Source organism: Phocoena sinus, chromosome 6, assembly GCF_008692025.1.
Source record: "Phocoena sinus isolate mPhoSin1 chromosome 6, mPhoSin1.pri, whole genome shotgun sequence".
In the NCBI taxonomy this organism is placed as follows: domain Eukaryota; kingdom Metazoa; phylum Chordata; class Mammalia; order Artiodactyla; family Phocoenidae; genus Phocoena; species Phocoena sinus.
This window is the reverse complement of record NC_045768.1, coordinates 63,258,948-63,283,193: the sequence shown is the minus strand read 5'-3', so window position 1 is coordinate 63,283,193 and position 24,246 is coordinate 63,258,948. Positions and strand designations below refer to the sequence as shown.

The 24,246-nt window shown below is 36.3% G+C and overlaps 1 protein-coding gene across 6 annotated transcripts in view; it reads left to right on the top strand.

Annotated features, from left to right (window-relative positions):
• MPDZ (multiple PDZ domain crumbs cell polarity complex component) overlaps nucleotides 1-24,246 on the top strand; it is a 171,358-nt gene that overhangs the window by 75,088 nt on the left and 72,024 nt on the right. For 4 of the 6 annotated variants that reach the window (XM_032634997.1, XM_032635003.1, XM_032635001.1 and 1 more), the window contains 9 exons: nucleotides 5,053-5,236; nucleotides 6,073-6,144; nucleotides 9,258-9,367; nucleotides 11,723-11,869; nucleotides 12,840-13,004; nucleotides 14,417-14,602; nucleotides 15,733-15,942; nucleotides 18,070-18,186; nucleotides 21,051-21,218. In XM_032634997.1, coding sequence (XP_032490888.1) covers nucleotides 5,053-5,236; nucleotides 6,073-6,144; nucleotides 9,258-9,367; nucleotides 11,723-11,869; nucleotides 12,840-13,004; nucleotides 14,417-14,602; nucleotides 15,733-15,942; nucleotides 18,070-18,186; nucleotides 21,051-21,218 — 1,359 coding nt within the window. The remainder of the gene's footprint in view (nucleotides 1-5,052; nucleotides 5,237-6,072; nucleotides 6,145-9,257; nucleotides 9,368-11,722; nucleotides 11,870-12,839; nucleotides 13,005-14,416; nucleotides 14,603-15,732; nucleotides 15,943-18,069; nucleotides 18,187-21,050; nucleotides 21,219-24,246) is intronic. The other 2 variants (XM_032635002.1, XM_032635000.1) reach the window with 1 other exon arrangement.

Sequence of the window (24,246 nt, the reverse complement as noted above, 5' to 3'; positions counted from 1 at the left end):
ACTTTGCTATAATAGTAGTATTTAGATTTGAATTTTACATATTTTATTACTCAGCACTGGATCTTGTATGCCACTGTTTTCTTTTTGTTGTTGTTGTTGTTGTTTGGGTTTTTTTACGGTATGTGGGCCTCTCACTGTTGTGGCCTCTCCCGTTGCGGAGCAACAGGCTCCGGACGCGCAGGCTCAGCGGCCATGGCTCAAGGGCGCAGCCGCTCCACGGCATGTGGGATCTTCCCAGACCAGGGCACGAACCCGTGTCCCTTGCATCAGCAGGAAGACTCTCAACCACTGCGCTACCAGGGAAGCCCTGCCACTGTTTTCTTACGTTGAATTTTAAATCTGATTAATCTCTTAGTCAGCTAGAATGTTTTTTTAGTAAATTTTAAATGAAAGAATGTGTTGGTAGACTTTCTGAACCTTTTCTGTCTGATAACCTCTTCTGTTGCCTTTGCACACTTGGATGATTTGGCTGGGGATAACATAGACTTTGCATAAGGAAGACTTAGCGGGGATAATCTTAAACAACCTTGGAAATTTTGTCATCAACTCTCTTTTAATTTTTTAAAGGGAAGGGTCTTCCCTTTTCCCTGGAAGAAATCTTAGGCAAGTGCCATGACTTACATTGTTCTTAGAGAGTAAAATGCCCTATGGCCAATTAAAAATCACCAAATACAACCCCAATTTAGTATTTAAAATTTCCCATCCTAAATAATTAATCTCAGACTGCCTCCCTGGCCTCCCAGAAGCCTGCTATGAACTGATGGCTTACATAGGGATAGAGAATGCACTCTCCAGTATGTCTTCCCTACCTAGCTTTTCTTTTCCTCCCTCACCTTCTCATTTGCTTTCTGACTCTTACCAGTGTAAAAGGTGAGAGAAGGAAGAGAGGAAAAGACAGTAAGACACTTCATTCTTGACTGACACTGTTGTAAGATGGCTTTGTACTGAGTGAACCTGGAGGATATTCAAAACCGACTGTCATTTAGGGTTGCTTCTTGGATTCCTGAGAGATCCTTGTGGAGATATTTGAACTTTCCATGACAGATGGTAGATTTTTTCATCTGACTGACTCTTCTTCCCTTTGGCCCTGGTTTCTCAGCATTCTGCTCCATAGATTCTCTTTTTGGGGGGGGGGGGGTACCATTATTCCTTAGGGGTACTCTTGGGTATGTTTCAAGATGGCTCCAGCCTGGCTGTCTCGTGTGTGTGTGTGTGTGTCTGTGTGTGTGTGGTCCCCTTCTGGTCTGTGCCCAGACAGAATTAGGCTGTTGAGCAGTTCTCAATATAATAGCAGTTTTCTCTTGCTTCACTTTCAGAGCAGTTAAACAGCCTCTCCCTTAACCTCCTTACAGAGCTAGACACAGTCTACTACCTTCTTCCCTACAACACGTGACGCAGCTCTTCTGACTTGTGGTCAAAGGCTAACCATCTAGGTGGAGTGGGGACCTACAACACTCTTCTCTCTAGAAAAAAAACAAAACAAACCTCCTTTAAATTTTTCCTAATCTCTAACAACCCAGCCCATTTATGCCCTAAATGTGTACAAATTATAATTCTTGACCAGTTTGTTTAAATTTCTGCATGGTGGCCCTCTCACAACACGGTATAGGATATAAATAATCATAGCATCTCAAACATAATTTCTATTTTCACATATGTTAACACTGAATATAAAATTTTGGGTTTGTAATTTCTTTCACAAAGGATAACCTGCTCACTCTGTTGCCTAGATGCTGATAGATTTTTTTCTTTTGATTTTTGAAATCTAAGAATTTAACCATGATATGTCTGGTGTTAGTTTTTTTCCCCTAGTTTTTCATATACTTCTGATTTATAGAGGCAAATTTCTTTATCTACTAATCATTTCTTTGATTATTTTTTCCTCCATTATTCTCTTCTCCTTGTATTTCTTTTCACAATTATATTGATTTTCTAGATCAGCCACATTATGTCTTCAGTCTTATTTCCCTGACCATTTTTATCTATTTATTCTTATCCTCTGAAATATGGGAAAATTGCATATTCCTGTCTTCCATTCCTTGACTTTGTTTTTGCAGTATTTAAAATCAGGTTGACTGCCTTCACTGTAACAGTTTTCTTTTTCTTTTTTGGTAGATACTTGTTCCTTCTTTGTACGTATAATCCCTACTTCCATCAATATAATGAATTATGAATTCCTTTGAAGGGAAGTTTCAGAAAATACCTTTTTTCCTGTTCACTGCAGTGACAGTCTCATTGGAAGATGTTTGTACTGATGCTTCAGGGCACTTGCCTTCTTTTGGACTGTGGTATTTAATTCTTGTGACCTTTAGTTATTCTCAGAGATCTCAGTGAGAACTATGCTTGTACAAAAGGGAGTTGAGAAGGATTTCTGTACATACAATTCAGGAATTGACAAAGCAAGAAGGAAGGGGAAAGTTTAAATTTAGTCAGTTTCACTTGTAGATTAATAGAATAGAGAGGAAACCAGGAAACCACAATGGGGAACGTTACCTCTCTATAGTAAGAGATTGTTTTCTTTGTGTAACCAGGAGTTAGTTGGGGTTGTGTGCGTATGCATGTGTGTGCATAGTGTGACTTCACATATGTAATTCTGTGCTGCCCCATGCTCCCAGCTTGGTGTGACCTCTAGCACTTGGTGTAGTTTTTAGAATCACGGGTTAGGGTCCACATGTACCATCTGACTTCCTCCTTTTTTTTTTTTTTTTTTTGTGGTATGCGGACCTCTCACTGTTGTGGCCTTTCCCGTTGCGGAGCACAGGCTCCGGACGCGCAGGCTTAGCGGCCATGGCTCACGGGCCCAGCCGTTCTGCGTCACGTGGGATCTTCCCGGGGCACAAACCCATGTCCCCTGCATCGGCAGGCGGACTCCCAACCACTGCACCACCAGGGAAGCCCTGACTTCCTCCTTTTAATGAAGGGCAGTTGTTGGATTTTACTGAAGTTTCATCTTACAGACGAGAGAAACTATTCCCTCAAATTTAGAGATCCAGCTGGCCTGCCTTCAATCTCGTCATGTTCAGACCATTCCTCATAGAAGTTCCTCCAAGTTATTGGTATAGGGACTTGTCTTCTTCCATGGTTTCCAGTTTTGTTATGGTGTTTTCTCTGTTACTATATTTTTACTAGTCTTTCCAAGAGGGAATCAACAAGGTGGTGGTGGGAGGAAAGAGGAGAGTGTTAGACACCTATGTGCAAGTTGCCATTTAGCTCAAAAGTGTCGTACAAAACTTAAGTAACTTCCAAAGTCCAATTGATCATTTAGATCAGAGGTCTCTAGATTTCTGATTGAATATCCCCATTGGTAAAAAAATCTGTATCTATCGATCTATAAACTACTCCTTTCTCCTTCCTCTTTTATCCTCTCTATATATTCATATATGATATATGTTGTTTTATATGTATTATATATATTGTTTTATATACATAGTTAATGTATGTATTATATATGTGTGCGTGTAAAACAAATGAGATTTAAAATATGTTTAATTAAGAGTTGTGTTATATTCTTCCAGAAACCTCTGCAGTAAGGGTACTTCATCTTGGAGATCACTGATCTAGGCCTTTATTGTAGTTCTCATTCATTTAGTAAATATTTGAGTGCCTAATGTGGTCAGCACTGTGCTCAGAAAAGCATGACACTTAATAGCCATTTTATAGTCATTTCACAATTAAAAAGGAATATCAGTGACTTTGAATTTCAACATTAAATTTATTGTTCCAGTTTTCCAAACTGTTTTCAAATTTTATGTATTAAAAAAATAAGGTGTTATAATCTGCATTTATTTATTCAAAAATATAAAAGTTGCTTTCCAAATAAACCTTTGACATATGAGCCAGTTTCTCATTTCTCATTTGTGAATATCTACTGTGTGAACAGCACTGTTCTTTTTTTTTGGTGGCTGCACGGCCTGTGGGCTCTTAGTTTCCTGGCCAGGGGTCGAACCCCGGGGCATTGGCATTGAGAACACGGAGTCCTAACCACTGGACTGTGAGGGAATTCCCAGCACTGTGTTTTGATGCCACACAGAGCCTGTCCTCTTGGAGGGTGCAGAAATAAACCAAATAATGACAGAAAACGTAAAATTAAATTTCTGATAAGTGCTGTGAAGGAGAAATGGTAAAGGGGACTTTGACTAAAGTCATGGGCATCAAGATAGCTTAATTGTGGAAATAACTATTGAACTGAGATCTAAAGTACTTATGGGTGTTTTAGTAAATAGATAAGAAAGAGCATGGGCTGGAGCAGGCTGTCCAGAGAGTCTAGACTGAGGGAACAGAACTTGCAAAGACCTCACGGCTGAAGGGAGCACTGCAGGTCAGAGAAACGGAAATGGTCCTCTGGGGCTGGAGTGCAGAGAAATAGGCAGCATCCTGCAGGATGAGGTTGGTGATGGGAGGTGGGGTTGACACAGCCATCCTAAGCCATGTTAAAAATTTGGAGCATTGTCTCAAGGAGTGTTCTACGAAAGGCCGGGGGGGTGGGTGATGGAATCATATCTGTAGTTTGGAAAGGTCACAGGGGCACCATCAAGTGTTTTGTCATTTGTGAACTAGAAAAAGGGAAAATATTTTTTGAAGAGGTAAAGAAATAAAAAGGAAGGTAGTTTTGTCATCTTTCTTTTTTTAAAGCCAGTGTAAGTATGATTTCGGAATTCGTCAGCACTCTCAGTAGCCACTTACCTCACTGTCTTCTATACCTCTGTATTCTGCCTAGGACTGATTTCCAAACTTGACTGTGCATTAGGATCCCCTAAGAAATACAAAAGAATATTTTAAAAGGTGGAGAATCCTGGCCCCCTCTCTAGACTCGCTGGCTCATAGTTTCTGGAAGTGAGACCCCTTAGTTTGTATTAAAACAGATGAAACACTCCTGTGTGATTCCAGTGCGTCTGAGCCAGTACTGGTCCCCAGACAGGTTTTAGCCCATACCCCCACCTAGGGGAATATTCATTCCCAATTTTGTTCTCACTGACAAGCAGTAACCGTGTGTTTCGTGGGTTAGTAATACAGCTATCCTTTTATTTTTAACATGTCTTGTTCTTATCATAGGTAGATGGCACAAACCTTCAGGGTTTTACCAATCAACAAGCAGTAGAGGTGTTGCGACACACAGGACAGACTGTTCACCTGACATTAATGAGGCGAGGAGCAAAGCAGGACGCTGAGCTCGCGTCACGGGAGGACATCACAGAAGATGCAGTTTTGTCTCCTGTTAATGCAAGCGTAAGCAAAGGTAAGGCCACGTGAATCTGGTTTTCAGTTAGACTCTTAACATCATTTTGTATTTTTTCTAATTCTGAAATTATTTAAAGAGTCACTTTTTGTCTTAAGTATTCATTATGAACCAAGTAAAAAGGGAATTTATTAAAGTTGAGATTAACTAGAACCAGAGGTGCATCCATTAACATAGAACGGGCTTCCGAATAAAGCAGGTTTCTATACTGTTTATTCAGTTACCACTTCTCATTTGGAAACACGTGCAGTCATTTGCTTTCTGTCCTTGCCTTACTTTTGGATGTCATTGCTACATTTTCTCTTTAGGGGGAAATATGTTCTGCCTAGATTATGTGTGTGACCCCCATAATGTTTCTAAATGCCCACCCTTTCCTTGAAGGAATCAACTTTAATTCAGTGTGTAGGCTTGGCTAGCTCAGTCAGTAGACCGTGAGACTCCTATTTCCACATTTAGAAATGTCATTCATAAGCTGTTTGTACATGGATATGTCTGAAAATTACTGAAATCCTTATGTAGCTCCCTGATGCAAGTATTTATTGCTAGAAGCCAGGCTGTTGGTTTGAAAGTGTGTTTTATTTCTCAGACTGTTGACCTTTCTGGTATTTATGCCGTACACTACTAATTGCAGACCAGGAGAGAGGGAAGCAAGTCACAGGAGAACTTCATTACTTCTTTGTACCATTAACAGAAGAACTTTAAGTACATGTGTTTGATGAAAAGTTTACCTACAAAAAGCAAACTCTCATTTAGGTGTTCAAATAAAGCGGGGTTTGAAAAATTCAAGTGCTTGATTATATTACAGACATAACTACTAAAATGTTCTTATCTTTAAGAAAATTATGAAGAAGATGAAGATTCTTTATCTTTGAGGAGAAACACCAGCATATTACCAATTGAAGAAGAAGGTAAACACTTGGAGCGAGGTTATTATGTTCTTTATTGATTTTTAGAGAAATGATTTTTATAAATGTGATTCAACCTCTCTGGATATATTGTAAATTACAAAAAAAAAAAAAAAACTTTCAAAAAAGATTCTTGAAAATCCTTATTTACAGATTGATTAATTGCTCCAGTAGATTAAAATAGTTTATAGTTGGCAGATTTTCTTGCTGAGTCCATCTTTTTTTTCTTCTACATTTTTTTAATCAGAACCTTTAGGAATCATTCAGTTACATACATGGCTTTATTTCATTCCCCTTATTTCTTAGGATAGATCCAAGTTGTCTCTTATTGAGCAAGCAGTAATAAAGTTAAAAGGATTTTTTAAATAAACACAAGAGAATCTTTAAAGCATAAGTTTTAGGAATGAAATTATCCTTATTTTGGGGACTCTTTCTTCTAAATTTTTCGAAAGTTTTAAATTTTGAAAGGAGTTATATGAGAAATTATTAAGCCTCTCTGAGGTTTCTCTCACTATATACCTAGAATTCATCAAACTGTTTCAAAAATTTTAGGGCGGCATAGTTTTAGTATATAATTATGCCCGAATGTTGCTGCCTTTGTTTTAGGCTGGATGCTGTGTGCTTCCCTGACCTGTCATATTGCTTTAGGTGTTTGATAAGTTAAATCCAGTGAACAAAGTCCAAGACTGATCTTTCTTATGAGAATTCTGCCCTTCACTAAATAATTATATTGAAGCTTTGTAGTTCTTTAAAATAGTTCCTCTTTCATTATTTTTTTTTCTACTGAAAATTGTGATTTAACTTTTTTATTTTAAAGGGATATTTGTGTTTGCAGTGATATCCCAGGAGTGACAGGTGTAGGACTCTCAGGGATTTAGTCACATTTTGCTATTTTTACACTCATAGGTGTAGAAATTATTTAGGATGATGTGAATATCCAGAGGAGTGGGGCAGGATAAAAATGTTTCAAAGCATAAAACTTGAGAGAGTAAGAAGGGATGGGTGTGGGGGATGGTCTTGAAGGCTCAGCCATCTGTTTTGCTTTGGTGAATGTGCATATGTGTATGGGAGGCTAGGTGGGAGAGGGTCTAGACTTAGAATCAGGAGTCCTACATTCTTTTTAAAATAAAGGAAAAATGTCTGAATGATTCTAATGCATCTGTTCTAGTGCTGGTCCTCTGACAGGGGATAAGATGTTGCCTCTTCCACAGAAATTTGACACATAATGTGAGCCTGGACAAATCATTTGACTTCACTGTAACATCAGGAGACTGGACTTTTAATTTTTTTTTTAATTTTAATTTTTCAATTTTTTTTAGATTTATTTTTTACATCTTTATTGGAGTATAATTGCTTCACAATGGTGTGTTAGTTTCTGCTTTATATAAAACAAAGTGAATCAGCTATACATATATCCCCATATCCCCTCCCTCTTGCGTCTCCTTCCCACCCTCCCTATCCCACCCCTCTAGGTGGTCACAGAGCATTGAGCTGATCTCCCTGTGCTATGCAGCTGCTTCCCACTAGATATCTGTTTTACATTTGGTAGTGTATATATGTCCATGCCACTCTTTCACTTCGTCCCAGCTTACCCTTCCCCCTCCCTGTGTCCTCAAGTCCATTATCTACGTCTGCATCTTGATTCCCGTCCTGCCCCTAGGTTCTCCATGACCATTTTTTTTTTTTAATTCCATATATATGTGTTAGCATTCGGTATTTGTTTTTCTCTTTCTGACTTACTTCACTCTGTATGACAGACTCTAGGTCCATCCACCTCACTACAATGACTGGACTTTATGGTTTTTTAAATATGCCTGAAATCTGATCTTGGGGCATTTGGGAAAGGGGGAGAATGAAGGGTTTTGTGACTGTAGGTTGGTTGTATGAATACAAATTTCAGACTGTTGTTATCAGCAGCTTACAGATTCCCCACTTTCTTCATTCCAAATCCCACCCTGCTTGAATCACTGCCCACCTGTGTAAACACAACAGAATCAGAGAATGGGGTTATGGGAGGAGGTAGGACTAGCTGACCCTCCTCTTTCTAACCTTCATCAGCTTGAAAGGTTTCCTGTAGTCTGTGTTCACCGCTGCACATTCATACTTCTCTGGAATGAATGTACTTTTGAAGAGAAAACACTCACTTTGGGGGGCTAGTCTCCAGAAATATATAGCTTACTGTTTCCAGTTTCTCAAAGAGAAAACAGAATCGTTTTATTAATCTGACACATAACAAATCTGAAAAATAGTCCTGGAGTGGAAGCTCATTCATTCCACTAACAAGGAAGCAGCTAATGAGAAATCTGAATTTTAGAATACTCTTTAAATTTGAAATTTGAATGCTAAAAAGTGATATTGAAAATCTAATATAAGGAGTAGTGGCCTGTAGAGATTTTTTTTTTTAGAAGACAACTGTTACGAGTAAAAACTGTGATGTCATGGAAATCTTTGAATATGACTTGAAAATTCTTCTCAACCAGTTTATTTTAGCTAAGTGTTTTAATTCAGTATTGTTTACGTAACTTGTTTAGTGATTTTCTTTTCTATTTTTTCATGTTCCTTTTTTTGCCAATTAGTATGATTTCAATTATAGGGTTTTAACTTAATGTACATTTTCCATTTGTTTCTTATTTTTTTATTTATATTTTCTTATTGTACATGGAGGTACATATATTATTTGTTAATTTGTTTGTTTTTGCTAAGTCATAGCATGGTCCCTTCTCTACTCTGTAGAACCAAATGAAAATGAAAGAGATACACTAACATAGAAAGCAGTGTGACTTTTTAATATAGAGTCACAAGAGGGCCACCAAGTGAATCCTGGAGCTAGTTGGAGTCCTTGTTCTTTTAAATAAAAAGTTAGATAATATATGAATACTTTAATGGAAGTATAGTTAAGACCTAAAAGATATCTCTTAAAAGAGAATAGTTTTGGAACATGCAGATGATAGGCTTCTAAACTGAATTATTAAGATGTGTAGAGAAATAAGAGTAACTCATGTATTGAGTGAACAGTCAGACTTGGTATGACAGGTTGTGATCACAGTGTCCCTGGTACCGAATGTTAAGATATGGAGATTTTTGTGGTATGTCACTAATTGTGTCACCTCTTTCAGGGTATCCATTACTGTCAGCTGAGAGAGAAGATACAGAAGATGCTCAACAACAGGAAGCTGCCCTGTTGACCAAGTGGCAAAGGATTATGGGCATTAATTATGAAATAGTGGTGGGTTAGCTTCTCCTCCCTAACTTCCTAACTTGTGAACTGTATTTGAGCAGGAAGTTCCTGACAATAATAAAGATGACCATCCTGAAGAGTCTTAGAGAAGTAGCAAACGCCAAGGGCTTTTTTCAAAGACCTAAATGTGCTGATTCAGATATTTAAAATTTCAAGTTGGAGAGTAACCAAGGAGCTGAAGTAAAAATGAGATGGGAGTTTTAGAACTTATAATTCATCAGTATTTCTTACAGTCATATATATTATTTAGATATTAGGAAGGGTTTTTCTGATTCTTATTCCTAGGATTCGTGGAAAGAATCAGAATAGAATGACAGGATTTACTTGAAAATAAAACAAAAATCATCATGCCCTATGTACAGAACTGTAATTTCCTATTTCTTCCTTATCACTCTTATGCTTTTACTCTCCTTGAGGGTTTTTATTCTGCATGCTTTTCTTTGTTTCACTTACGCCATAGTGAGCATTTTGTTTATTAAAGGTTTGCATACCTAGGGTAGCAGTTGTGATCTGCTATTTTAAAAAGAGGTTTAACAAAGTAGACACAAATTATGAATCTTTAGGTATATAGCAGCAACTCTCAGGAATTTCCAAAGGAACAATAAAATACTAGGTTAGGTAAAATTTTTCATATTGCTTATAATATTCAAGTAACTGTAGATTAGAAGCGATAAAGCACAACAGATAATGACATATAATATAAGTAATAACTAACATTTATTGAGTACTTTGTGCCAAGTAGTATTCTTAGTTTTTAATACTCATTACAAAGTTTTTTTTCTTTTTAAACACTCAAGATGGTTAACAGTCAAATGAGATTTGAGTAAGTACAGCTGCTGTTACCATTTTAAATTGAGTCAAGGAAAAAATACAACAAAGTCCAGCTTAACTGTAGTTAATTTAGCAGGAAAGGAAAGTTGGGAGATTCCTTCTGTGGGGTGGGGTTAGCGTGACTGGCACGAATAACTGAGGCTGCACTCCTTCAGGTGCTAACTGAATAATGAAGAGCACCCTTTCACCAGCCATTTTCTCACAGAGGTCAGACCGAAGACCATGGACTTTTAACTGCTCTTTGTGCACATGCTCTCTTGGTGGCACTTCCATTAATATGTCAAGCGTGGGATTTTACTATAAGTAAGAAAGAACTAAGCTATTTATAGGTCTTCATTAAACTCCAGGTAAATATTGACATAGATCTGGACTTCAAATTATTTTCTATGTAGTTATACAGCAAAAATGAAGTTACAGGAGGAGTAGTAGAGAGAAGGATTGATGGACATTTAAATGGGGACCTGGAGAGCTGCTCGGAGGAAGTGATACCTAAATTGGATTTTAAGAAGTAGAAGGATTTCATCCAGCATTAGATTGCAAAGTCAGATAATGCAACATGTAGTATTAACCCTGTGCTTGTTATCATTAAGATTTGAAGAAGATCTTTTATAATTAAACATTTTTCTCAGTCCTTTTATCCCTGTTTCCTTAACTATAAAATAAAGGGGATAAAGCAGATCATCTTTAGTATACTTTCTGATTTTAATATTATAATGAATGGACTCTTTGTGAAAATGGTGAATTCCTAACGTTTTTCATTATTTAGTATAACAGTAGGAAATAGAAGGTTTATTCTCCTGTTTTAAGCTTTGATTCACTTTTTTTTTTTTAAACATCTTTATTGGGGTATAATTGCTTTACAGTGGTGTGTTAGTTTCTGCTTTATAACAAAGTGAATCAGTTATACATATACATATGTTCCCATATGTCTTCCCTCTTGCGATTCACTTTTAAAGACAAGTGTTGTCCCCTTGATACAGTGTATGGTCCAGAGCCTGGGCTCTAGGTTCAGACTGCTGAGGTTCAAAGCACTTTTGTAGCTGTGTGACTCTGTTGAAGGTAACCTCTCAGAACCTTGTTTTCCAATTTGGGTAGACATTGTACCTATTTATGAGAAGTAAGTGAGATAATCTGTGTAATGGGGTTAGCACAGTCCTGGCACACGGGAACTGCTAAGGATGCACCTTTTCTGTACTGTTGTTTGAGCTCAGGCGTTTGATTTTATCTGTGGTCACTCTGACTACCCTCTATCTGTTATCAGCACCTGTAGGCACTGCAAAGTGTCTTGGGTGCTTGCATCTGGCTACTTCGTTTTGGTTTGTGTTGGTTCAAGAAACTGATAGATATCAACACTCTTTCCAAGGCAAAGCTCTTAAGGTTTGCCGCTTTACAATAAGGGTTTTGAAGCTTTTGTAAGAAACTTGACCTTTTAGGGAGTGAACATAAAATACATACAGGAGAAGAAAATAAATGAAAGAATATTAAAAATTGTGATGATTTTTCTTGTTTCAGGTGGCCCATGTGAGCAAGTTCAGTGAGAACAGTGGGTTGGGGATAAGTCTGGAAGCAACAGTGGGCCATCATTTTATCCGATCTGTTCTACCGGAAGGTCCTGTCGGACACAGTGGGAAGCTTTTCAGTGGAGATGAGCTATTGGAAGTAAGCAGCTATTTCATTTTCCCCTTTGTAAATAAAATTTTGAAAAGACTGTGGGAGGCTTAATGTGGTGAATAAGTAAGTTCTTATTTAAAATTTCTCCTCCAAAGTGTACTTGAGAAAGATAGGCAAGTAAAACTCCACCCAAAGCAGAAATTTCAATCTGTACGTACATTGATCTTACCTAATTCCTTGCGTGGTTTTTGTTTGTTTGTTTGTTTTAGGGCCGGAGAACTATAACAACTTTTCTTTAAAAGTTTTGAAACATTCACTTTTTAGAATAGGTGATATATTCACATGTTTCAAAATCACAAATACAAAGATATACTCCAGTGAAGTCTCTTCTGTCCCAGTCCACTCAGTTCCCATCACCCTTCATTAGGTGTAACTGCTTATCATTGGTTCTATGCAATCTTCCAGATATTTTTCATGAATAAGTAAGAAAATTTGAATATATTCGCTTCTCCCCCTTTTAATAACATACTAGCATATAATACATGCCATTTTCTATCTTCATTTTTTCATAATGAAGATAATAATGATTATTATGATATAACATATCATTTAAAGAAAATGATATGACATATCATTTTGATATAATGATATAACATATCATTATGTTATATAATAATGATATAACACATCATTTAAAGAAAACTTCTCCTTTTCCCTTTATCCTTTGGGAATGATTTTATTAACTCTCCCTTTCCAAACTATTACACTGGCATATGAAACATGGGTGAAAGCTAGTGATTTTCCTGTGAGTGCTTTAGAAGTCCAGTTCCAACAAAACTGTAGTGTTGCATGTAGATTGTTTTAGGAAACACCACTACAGATCCAGCTATCATTCTCAGCACAGCAGAGCCATGGTTATCCCCCAAGTACAGTTTATATTTATGTAATAAAAAAAATGGTTTTGAAAGTAGTCATGTTAGGAAATGTTCTTTCTTGGCCAACTTTTCTTTTTGCACAGGTGAACGGCATAACTCTACTTGGGGAGAATCACCAGGATGTGGTGACTATTTTAAAAGAACTGCCTATAGAGGTGACAATGGTGTGCTGTCGTCGAACGGTGCCACCCACCACCCCGTCAGAGTTGGAGAGCCTGGACTTATGTGACATTGAACTAACAGAAAAGGTACCAGGTTTGCAGATAGAGGAGACTAATCTGAATGTATAATGGAAAGGTTAAATGGCATTTAAAAAATTTTAAGCCTTTTTTCTCTCTTATTTGATATTTGATTTCCTCACAAATCCTGTGGCTTATGGGATAGACCTTGGAGTCAGACAGACGTGGGTTTGAATCAAGCTTGGCACTTACTAGCTCTGCGACCTTGGGCAAGTCACTTCATCTTCCTGAATCTCACTTTTCTCCTGTGTAAAATATGAGTCTTGATGCCTATCCTAGAGGGTTGCTCTGTAGGTTAAATATGATATATAATGATATTAGATATTACTGTGCATGTGTGCTTGTATAATTTATTCACACTATTCCTATGAATTAGACACTCGTCCCCCTTAACAGAAAATTGAAATATGAAAGTAGTGAGTATGTGGTACATATGTAGTAGAAGATACTTTTATGTAACCTCCCCAGCCCAGCGCTTGTCACAGGCGTGGTAAGAATAGGGGAGAACAAGAAACATAATTCCAAATTGTGTAGAAGTCAGTCTAGCACCATACATATCCAGATACATTTTATGTGGTGTAATGGTATTTATTATTATAATAAAGCAGGTGGACGGATTTGCATCCATGGTCCTACTGTGCAATAATTGATAAAAAGCAACGATAGTATTTAAACTAACATTTCATCATCAAAAGCACATTTTTCCTATCTAGTGTGGAACCGGATTCACTTTAGTATATTTTTGCTAAAAGAAGCTAATGTTTTGAACCCCTGTGCCGAGTGCTTTTTAAATGATACCTCACTTAATCCTCAAAAATTCTGTGAGATGGGTAAGTGTGAAGCCCAGGTTAAGAATACCGCTCAAAGCAACACAGATGAAAAATCATAGAGACAGTCTTCAAGCCAAGGCCAATCTGACTTCAGATCTCGTCCTGCCATTGTGCTTGTTAATTTATTAATGAAATAATCACGTGTACAGCTCGCAGGATTTTAGAACCCTTATTTGCCTAGAGTGCAGAACTTTTACATAGCCACTTCCTCTTGAATTGTTCTTATTTATCATAAGAATTATTTTTCTTTAATATCAAAATAGCTTCACATTTTTTCTTTCTAACGATAGACGTGATAACAGACACTGATGAAAAAAGTCAAAATCCCCCACCATCATGCTGCCGAGATGTAACCACTATGTATTTTTATAGGAGCTCTTTGAACCATACATTTTAAATGCCTGTTACAAGTTAGATATTTCTGACTTGCTACTTTAATTCATAATGGTTTCATGAGAAGCTGTTGCTACTCATATGTGAATGTTTTATTCTGGACAGATGCTGGGAATCTTTGTTTTCCTTGTAGTGTTTGTATGTGCATCTGTGGATCTAGTGCGTCTGAAATAAGAGCTGTCTGGTCTGTTTATCCAGCCTCATATAGATCTAGGTGAGTTTATCGGGTCCTCGGAGACAGAGGATCCTGTGCTGGTGATGACCGATGTGGGTCAGAATGCAGAGGAGGTTCAAGGACCTTTGGCCATGTGGGAAGCCAACGTTCAGAACATAGAGCTGGAGAAAGGGAGCAGAGGACTTGGTTTTAGCATTTTAGATTATCAGGTAAATATATGCTACTTTTAACAATTTTTTTAAAAAAAGATGACAGATACTAAACATATATTGTTAATAGCAGAGAAAAAGCAGATAATACTGCTTAGATTTATCAAAGATGTATTCTTGTTTCTAGTAAGTCTTTCAGCATAATAATTTATATGACTAAATGATGATCGTAAAGCATTTCTTTTGACATTGAATTCTTTGAGCTCTTTTATATTTCAGCTCTTGGAAGTTTGAAGAATATGCAGAATACTTTTTAGGAATGTTATAGAAATATAGTCTTTCTGTTCCTTTGGGGAATATGCCTAAATTATTTTTATTTCCTTGCTCTTAACTGATGGTTCATATTTGAGTGGTAAGACAGAAACTATTAAATACTTACTTTTGTTAGAAGTGAATGATAGGCTTATAATTGGATATATTGTAAATTCTGATATTCTTATTATTTGACCAAACTTAGGAATAATCTTAAATTGCTTGGGCATAGCCTGCATCCTCATGTTGTGTTCTGTGTTGAGTAACTGAGGGTGTGCGAACGCCAGTCTGATGAAGTGCAGCTGCTGTTCCTCATTAATTAATACTGAGCTGGAAAGCCATCTCAGATGACTCCAGGGAGTTGTGTTCTTTCTAGGGCCTGGTTCTGGAGTCTTGTTCTAATATTTCTGTGTATCTGAAGACACTGCATCACCAAATATGATATGGCCTCCTTCTGTATTTCTTCATTTCAAAAACAGGCCCTTCCCTCAGTATACTCACATCTACCAATGGCCCACAATACTATCATCTTATCAATAAATGCTACTGTTAATAATTCATGGATCTCAGATGATAGTTATAAAATTGAACAGTTTATCAAAAGTTAAAGTTATACTTTTACAGTTACCTGTATAATTTAAGAGGTCTACTTGGGAACCATGGAAAAGTGAGGGTGCCACTGTTTAGCGTAGACTTTTCCTAAACTCTTTCAAATGGATATATCCTTCACCCGGATAATTCACTGGGAGTGTTGTATCAAATTCTTAAAAGACACTTGGAACAGTTACCCATCTGTTACAATTCAGAGTGTACAACCTGTAACAACATTTTTAAGTGTAGAAAGGAGCTGCCTTCTCTTTCCTTTTTCGTTCTGCCAGGATCCAGTTGACCCAGCAAGCACTGTGATTGTAATTCGTTCTCTGGTGCCTGGTGGTGTCGCTGAAAAGGATGGACGACTTCTCCCTGGAGATCGACTCATGTTTGTCAATGATGTTAACTTGGAAAACAGCAGTCTCGAAGAAGCTGTCCAGGCACTGAAGGGTGCATCGTCAGGAACTGTGAGAATAGGAGTTGCCAAGCCTTTACCCGTAAGAATTCAGATTTTGCTGATTTCTTTTTATTTGCAAACAGTATTGGCGTTCAGGCTTTTATCTTCAGGTGTTCTCATGATTGAATCACGACTTTTGGTACTTTTCATCAACATGGTTATTGGCTCCATGAGTGTGAATATTTAATTTTGAGTAATATTTTTTAAGAGTAAAGGGCAGAAAACAGCCAGGAAGTTCAGAAATAAATTTAAAACTTAGCATTCTGTGGTTTACTTTTCACCTTTTTTATTCCAAAATAAGGTCATGGTCAATATAGAATCAAGTATTTTCGAAGAAATAGGCTTTAAAATAATCTATACCAGTATGGTGGCGTATTAGAGAAATTAATAGCATTAACAACTGACAGTGGAATCTTTAATTATCGTGGAAGAAAGTAGAATCTCTGTCAGAGTGGGTTCAAGTTCCTATATTCTAGTGACTTCAATACATTTGTTGTCTAATTACTACAGAGCAAGAAATTGAAATTTCCAGTGTGGGTTCATCAGCTTATAGCTCTCCTCCTGGGAGGGAATTACCTTCATGTTATTAATTACTGCAATATAAAAGCAACTAATGAATTCATGCTACATAATGTCAGTATGCTTAGTAGGTATAGTGATTGCAGCATAGCACTTATCACTGAATTGCAATGAAATATTAGAGGCAATCTCAGTATTTGGATTTTTTCAGTGTATAAAATATTTTAAGTGACAAGGCAAATACACCTTTTCTTAAGAAAACACAAACGCATAGATGCATTTGCATAAACATCAAATGAAGGTTTGTTGACTTTGTCAGAGAGTTTGTTCAAATTGTAAGCTTGTTAATATATTTAAAATGTTTATTAAATTTTTCATTCTCTGCTTTTTATTCTACAATAAATTTCTGTAACCTATGAAAATATATTTATGAAAACACAAAGAAAGGGAGGGAAAGAGGAAGGGAAGAAGGAAGAGCATGTTAAGCAAACCTCAATCAAACCAGGATTATAGAAATCAGAACAAGATATCAGTACAACGGGGAGTGTAAGAATGAAGATAGGCCATTATGGGACTCTACATATTCATTAAGATTGACCATACATTTGGTTCCGGTCTTTCTGTTACACAAAGAAAATGGCAAACGTGACTAAATATATGTTTTTTACTGCCCTTATCGGGAAACCATGCCACTTACTCAGAAGCAATCTTTTTTTTCCTGGGTAGATCCAAAATAAGTTTCTTTCATAAGAGTATTTAATATGCATTGCAGTATGTGATGAATATCTCTTTTACATAAAGTGAGTTTTACTGACCATTAGACTCTGTGGGAAAAGAAGATAAACATTTTTTCTCTAAAATATTTCTGCATGTATTGGTGATATAGGGTGATATAGGCAAGACAATCTAAATATTTTAGCCTGTTTTATCTGAGATTGTAATAAGAATGCTAGGTTTTCGGTCACTGTGATCATGGTTATAATTTGATATCTCAGGAGTGCAATTTAAGCATGTTGTGTACATACAGAGTTGGTGGGGTGGTTGTCTTTTAAGCCGTGCTAAATTAAGAGACTTCACTGTAAGGTTCACTAACTTTCCTTGTCAAGGAAATTACATTCTTTAAAATAATATTCTAGTAAGGGATGACAGAGAGAAATTGGTCCTTCTTTTTAATGTTTTGTTTTTCTTCAACTTCTTTTATGTCTTAACACCTAAAAGTTGCCTTCTTTCTATATTAAGAAGTCATTGTTTAACCAAATATTTGGCAGGTAAAAATGACCAGAAGATTATTATAATATAAAAAATTATTGATTTTGAATATCTTTTATAAGAAGGATGAAGAAATTGGTAGAAAGGGATTCTCATCTAACAGATGATGTTGGTATTGGAATAAAGGTCCTCATTGTATCTTAAAATATAAAACTGTTAAATATGAATATCATATTCTGTGCTCATCATTTATGTTAAAGTTGTATGTTTATTATGACTTTATTATTTGAAAACCTTATTTGAAAACTTTCCTGTTTTTTCCTCTCCTCCCCTTACTTTTTCTCCCCTCACCCTCTGTCTTCCCTTTCCCTCCCTCTTTCCTGTTCTCTCTCTTTTTCATGAACTCATCCTCAAACACTGGGCTTCATTCTCCCTGCAGCTTTCACCAGAAGAGGGTTATGTTTCTGCTAAGGAGGATTCTTTTCTCTACCCACCACATTCCTGCGAGGAGGAAGGGCTGGCTGACAAAGCCCTCTTCAGGGCTGACTTGGCTCTGGTTAGTGGCCACAGCTTATGAAGCTTTCCTTCAGAATCTTATGTGTCTTATTTTTGCTTTTCAAAATATTCTAAAGTCTTGCTATATTGTTCGTTATGTTTTGGAAAACTGGGCATTTTGCTCTAATTTCATACTTGGGCATCTCCAGGCATTCTTTAACTGTTTTCAGTATTCATTCGTATATCAGTTGTTTGGCTTCTTTTTAATGAGGTAAGAGTTATATTATTTCATTAGATGTTAATAATGTGAAAATCACATAAATTGGTTCAGTTATTGATTAAGAGCACAAAAGCTTCCAAAAGAGGCAGAACTCATGTTTCCTATGAATACATGTATGTTAACATTACTGATTTACCAGAAACTTTTAAATTAAAATTTTATTTTTACATGAGCTATATAAAATCATTCATTGTAATAAACATATTTAGGGACCACTGGGGGCCACTTTGTTAGGTAAATACGTGATTCTTCATCCTGAGAACCTTACTGTCTGGTAGAAGAGCTAACGCTGTGTTAACAGTTAATAGTTAAAATATAAAACTAAATACCAGATATAAATATACACGTGACATTTATACAATATAAGTGTAACAAATTACACATCCTATTCCTAGTACTTCCACCATTGAAGCCAGGTTCCTGACCTAAATTTTTCTGGGGAGAAACATTGCTCAGTGTAACTAAAAAGGAACATATATAGATAGATAGATAGATAGATAGATAGATAGATAGATAGATAGATACAGATATAGATATATAGATTTTTTTTTTTTTTTTTTTGCGGTACGCGGGCCTCTCACTGTTGTGGCCTCTCCTGTTGTGGAGCACAGGCTGCGGACGCGCAGGCTCAGCAGCCATGGCTCACGGGCCCAGCCGCTCCGCGGCATGTGGGATCTTCCCGGACCGGGGCACGAACCTGCGTCCCCTGCATCGGCAGGCGGATTCTGAACCACTGTGCCACCAGGGAAGCCCAGGAATATTTTTAATACATGTTTTAGTGGTGTTGGACTAGTGAGAGGTTTAGAACCTGTGAAATTCTCCATTAGGTATTTATAACCAATTGTGCACATCGTGCTTTAAACTGGAGTATGAATTATTTCTTGGATTCCAATAATCCTAGTGTTGAAGGAGATAGTTCTTCAGTATTGAAATACTAATAATACTTCTATTAGTATCTTTCAACTGTCAGCTCCTGAATTAGCCATTTGGAAAGTTTTGCTGTATATTGTAATTAGTGCAGTAATTTCACATTATAATACTTAGCATACCAGGTAACATTTGGCTGTATTCCCCATGGGCATTATTACCACTTCAAAACTAGATAGCTTAGAATGCTATGAACTACATAAAGTACTATGGTATAAATGTATTAAATAGTACCCAGCTATAGTAAAATTATTTTTGAAATGTTATAGGACACAAATATATCACTGTCTCTAGAAGTACCCCAAGAAACAATTTTCTCTGTAGATTTTACATGGCATATTTGAATGTTCTTAAATAAATGCCAGTCAAAAAGAAAAATGAGACCCACTTTTAAGTCAGTTTAACATCTTATAATGGTAGTAGCTATGTAATCTTGTATTGGTCACTCAGTCTCTCTGGGCCCTAGTGTTTTAATCTCTAAAATAATTAAGTGAATTGATTATTTGGATCTCTCTTAAGATTCTAGGGCATCAACGATAAGCATACAAATTGTTCTTAGGTACTCTTAAATATTTATTATAATCCGTGACACTCGGCTTAGTTAATACTATCTAGATAGCAAAATTTAAAGATTTACTATTTAGATTGTTGTACATAATGTGCATCTATCTGTAAAGGGTAAACCTCCACATAGTCAGTAGTAACTTTGAACATGTATTTAAAATACATTTTTAGGGAGAGGGTCACTTTAAAATGCCCAACCTGTATTCTTAATCAGGTTTTTGCAAGAACGTGACCTGGTATAATGTTATGATACTTTTCTTGGCTAAACATGTAAGTCGAAATCACAAAGAAATAGAACATACGGGTTTTGGCCATTAAGACAAATACTGGTAATATTAGAGAAAGGTAGTATTTACATCATTTCTGTCTGTTCTAAGGTGTAACTGTGAGTGAATTGTAAGAAGAGCTACAAGCTCATCATGACTTAATTGTTTCACTTGGTTCTGTGACAGAAAATAGTAATAAGATTTTTTTATAAAATGTTGTGAAATTGTCTAGCTCACTCTTTCTGAGTTTTCCATCAGTAGACGTTTATAACTTACAGCTTCACTATAACCAGATCATAATAAGGTCCCGTGTTTGTTAATATAATTTCAGCATGAAATCACAGATATTATTTTTGATTTCCAGTGATCACCATAAAATTCTGGACCTGTAACTTGAATGGTTTTAAAGTCTAGTTAAAGGATAATTTAAACAAAATATATTGTTTTTTGAGCTTTACAAGTAGATAATTGCTTAGCTGCCTTGTTGAATAATTATTTTAGTTGAATAGGAAAAGTGATGATCTCATTCATTTTAATATAAAATTCTAGGAGTTTGGGCAGCTACTTTTTAAAAAAAATGTGAACTGGAAAAAAGTATGTTTTTAATTTATGGAAATATTTATACTTAGAATTGCTCCAAGCCCTTTGTAAATTGTTACTTTTTGCCCTTTTATTGATGGAATAAAGTAACCTTCTGTGCTAGCACCAGTTTGTCCTTGTTCTGTTGCATTAGTTAGTTTCTGATATGTTGAAGAGGGTGAAGAGGTCATGTAGAAAATAGAATAGACAAAAGAATGAAAGCAGTATGCCCTTTAGTCTCAAGTGGAGACTTTGTCATATATGTATCAGAACAGAATTCCCAACTGATACTATTGTTTTTATTCCTAGGTGGACACAAATGATGCTGACTTAGCAGATGAATCTGCCTTTGAGTCTCAGTACTCTCCTGATAACGACAGTATCTACTCTGCTCAAGCCTCTATTTTATCTCTTCACGGCAGTGCTTGTAGTGATAATCTGAATTTTGGTCCCTCCCTTCCATCTTCTCCTCCCAAGGTACAAAGGAAATGCCATTTTATTTATGGGAAAACTTTGTGCGTAATTTCCCAGAGGTCATTGTTAGTGGGGTGTTTTGGGAGGGGCATGTTAGAGACATTATGTTTTTCCAGTCAGGGATTCATTATCAGATTAAAGTGCAGTTTCCTTTAGGTAGTGTTAATTGGGTATCTTGTAGACTCCAAGGGACTATTTAAATCTAGGTTCTGTGATACAGCGTGATAGACACAAAGGTTCAAAACTTTGATTAGGATTTGCATGTTAGACAGAAAAATTTTAATGAAATGTATTTCTCAAATTGTGTTCTTGGCGGTGTCTGCCTTGGAAAAATTACAAGAGTTACTTTATTTTCTTAATGGTTTTAAAGCTGACTTTCATGGAAAGTTGGACAGTAAAATATTCCTTTCATTAATTTAATGTTTATTAGCTAAGTTAAAGTTAATGCTGTCTTACATTTTTATATAAAATGATGCCAAAGAATACTTTATATAAAAACCCCAGTGAATGGCAAAATTATGTTTAAGTCACTGGATGCGAATGGAGAATTTAGCTACTATTTGACATGTCTGTGCCATCTAAATTTTAGAAATAGATTATTGGTGTAAGTGCCCCACCCAATGCTATTTATTTTCTTGATGACACACTCTATAATGTTTACTAAGTAATATTTTAAAACTTATCCAGTCTTTTGGGTGCAGAATGATATCTTACTGTTTGAATTTGGAGTTCCTGATTACTGGTGAGGTTGAACAGGTTTTCCTATATTGGCCATCTGGTTTTCACTTCCACCAATGGCCTCTTCATATCTTTTGGCCATTTTTGTGTGGAGTTGCTTGTCTTTCTGTTGATTAGTTGGAGTTGTTTATATTTTCTCAGAATTGATATAAAGAGCAATTCGGTGTATATTTATGAGTATATGTGTGAGTGTGTATACTTTAAAAATCTGAAAATGTGTGGGAATGATTTCTTTCAACTTCAGGAAAGAAGTTATTCTTGGAGAAAAAATAAAGCATGGGAATTAGCTCTATCTGTAACACATTATATCCTTTAAGAAGAAAGAGAGATTGAAGAAAATATGCCAAAATATTAATGTCTGTTAAATCTGGGCAAAGGGTTCATATATGCTTATATTTAACTGTGTTGGAAATATACTGTAAATAAATATAAAAATTAAGATAAAAGAAGATAAGAGACTGAATAATAATTCTTTCTTAAATATATGAAATATATGTTTTTCACGTAAATTCAGTGGGAAGGGAATCTGTATTTATGTATAAGTTGGAAAGTGGAATTTCCATAGGCCTTGGGCAGTTTTCCTTCTTTCCTGATTAACAGGTAACTTTTTGGCCAGAACATTTTCAAAGCATTTTCTTTCATGTTCAAGGTGCACCTGTTACCCTTGTAAATGATGCTGGGTAATCTCCTTGAATTGCTTTGCAAGGTATAATCTTGAATAGAGCAGCTGTTCCTCTCTCACCACACCTGAGACTGTCTATCTGACTGAGTACTTGTCTGGAACATACTCCATCTTTACTGGCCTCAGGGCTGGAAGCTGAGTTCATCTCCTCATGGAATCTCCTAATCTGCAGCATAGCACACTCGTTCTTGCCAGTGGGACGGATTGCATTGTTTACCTTAGTAATTGTTACTTAAAGGGATTACACAATCTGGATACTGAGAAGCATATATTTTACAGGGCAAATGCTGGCTGTATGCAGCACAACATATTGGCTTACTGAAGTCTGTTTGCCGTTTTTTTTTCTTTTCGTTAAACAGTTTACTCTTTTGTTGAAGCAAATTTTGGCAAGCTGGCCCATTAACTGAAATATTTAAACTACAAAACAACAAAGAAGATATTAATGAGGGTGTTTTAAAACACATTGTGAAACTCCTGTGTGCTTTCAGTTTTCTTAGAAAGCATGGCTGTTTGTGTATCATGGTAAAGCTCTGCAACTTTTTTTTTTGGCTTGTTTGTTTTTGTATTGTGGCATTTTTTTAGTACCTAGATATTTTACTGGAAAAATGAAAAAATTAGATGATTCATTCATCTTCCTATTACTTTGCACTAAATTTATTTTTAAAAGAATGGCAGTTTGTTACAGAATATAGAGTAGACCATTTTTCTTAAAGAAAAGTGAGCTTACTTTGGAATTCTTTAATTGATAAAATCATACCATGTATGATACTTAAGAAAAACAAAGAAGCTTCCACACAGATTTGAAAGAAGGATATAATAGAGTGTGAGGATCTCAGTGATTCCTCAGGCTTTTGACTTTGCTAATTATGTAATAATCTCGTAGCCTTAAATGGTGGCTGGAAATGCACAAATAATTTTGCCTCTCTCCTTTACCTTGATGAGAAGTCTTTGGACCATTGCTAGGTATGCTACTGGAAGCTCCAAGAGCTGATCATCCAGAGCAGGGACTCATCATGGAGGGAGGTCTTCCCCCTAAGGGTACAGCCTGGGCCAGGGCAGCTGCTTAAACGGCATAGGGCTGTAGGCAAATGATAGACATCCTTTGCACAAAATTCTCCCATTTGGGGGATCATTCTGCTTTTTTTTTTTTTTTTTTTTTAAAGGAGTTGTATTTGCTTATTTTGCCTAATTATCATTTAAGGACTTAAGGGAAACAAACAACCATTACTCAAGAATCTGAAAAATATGGCCACTTCAATGGTATTTGGATTAATAGAATCAGGTCCCTGAAATGTGGATTTTAAAGGCAAGAAGCCAGTGGGTTTTCTCATTGTTCTAGGTTTTAACTTTTCGATTAATTTTTTTGTCCCCCTTTCTTTGTCACCTCAAGACACAATAGAATGCAGAAATAATTGTTTTAGAAACTTACTAATGCCTGTAGACTTTCGTTTAAAAGCTCAATATAGTTTTGGGGAAGAAGATGCTTTCATTTATTTTTCCCTATTTTGGCTTAAAAGTACAGTCAAAAAAAGATTCAGTAGCTATGTAATGAATCTCCTCTTCTTATCCACAGGGCCATGCCCGACACTCCCTAGTAAACCCATGTTCTCA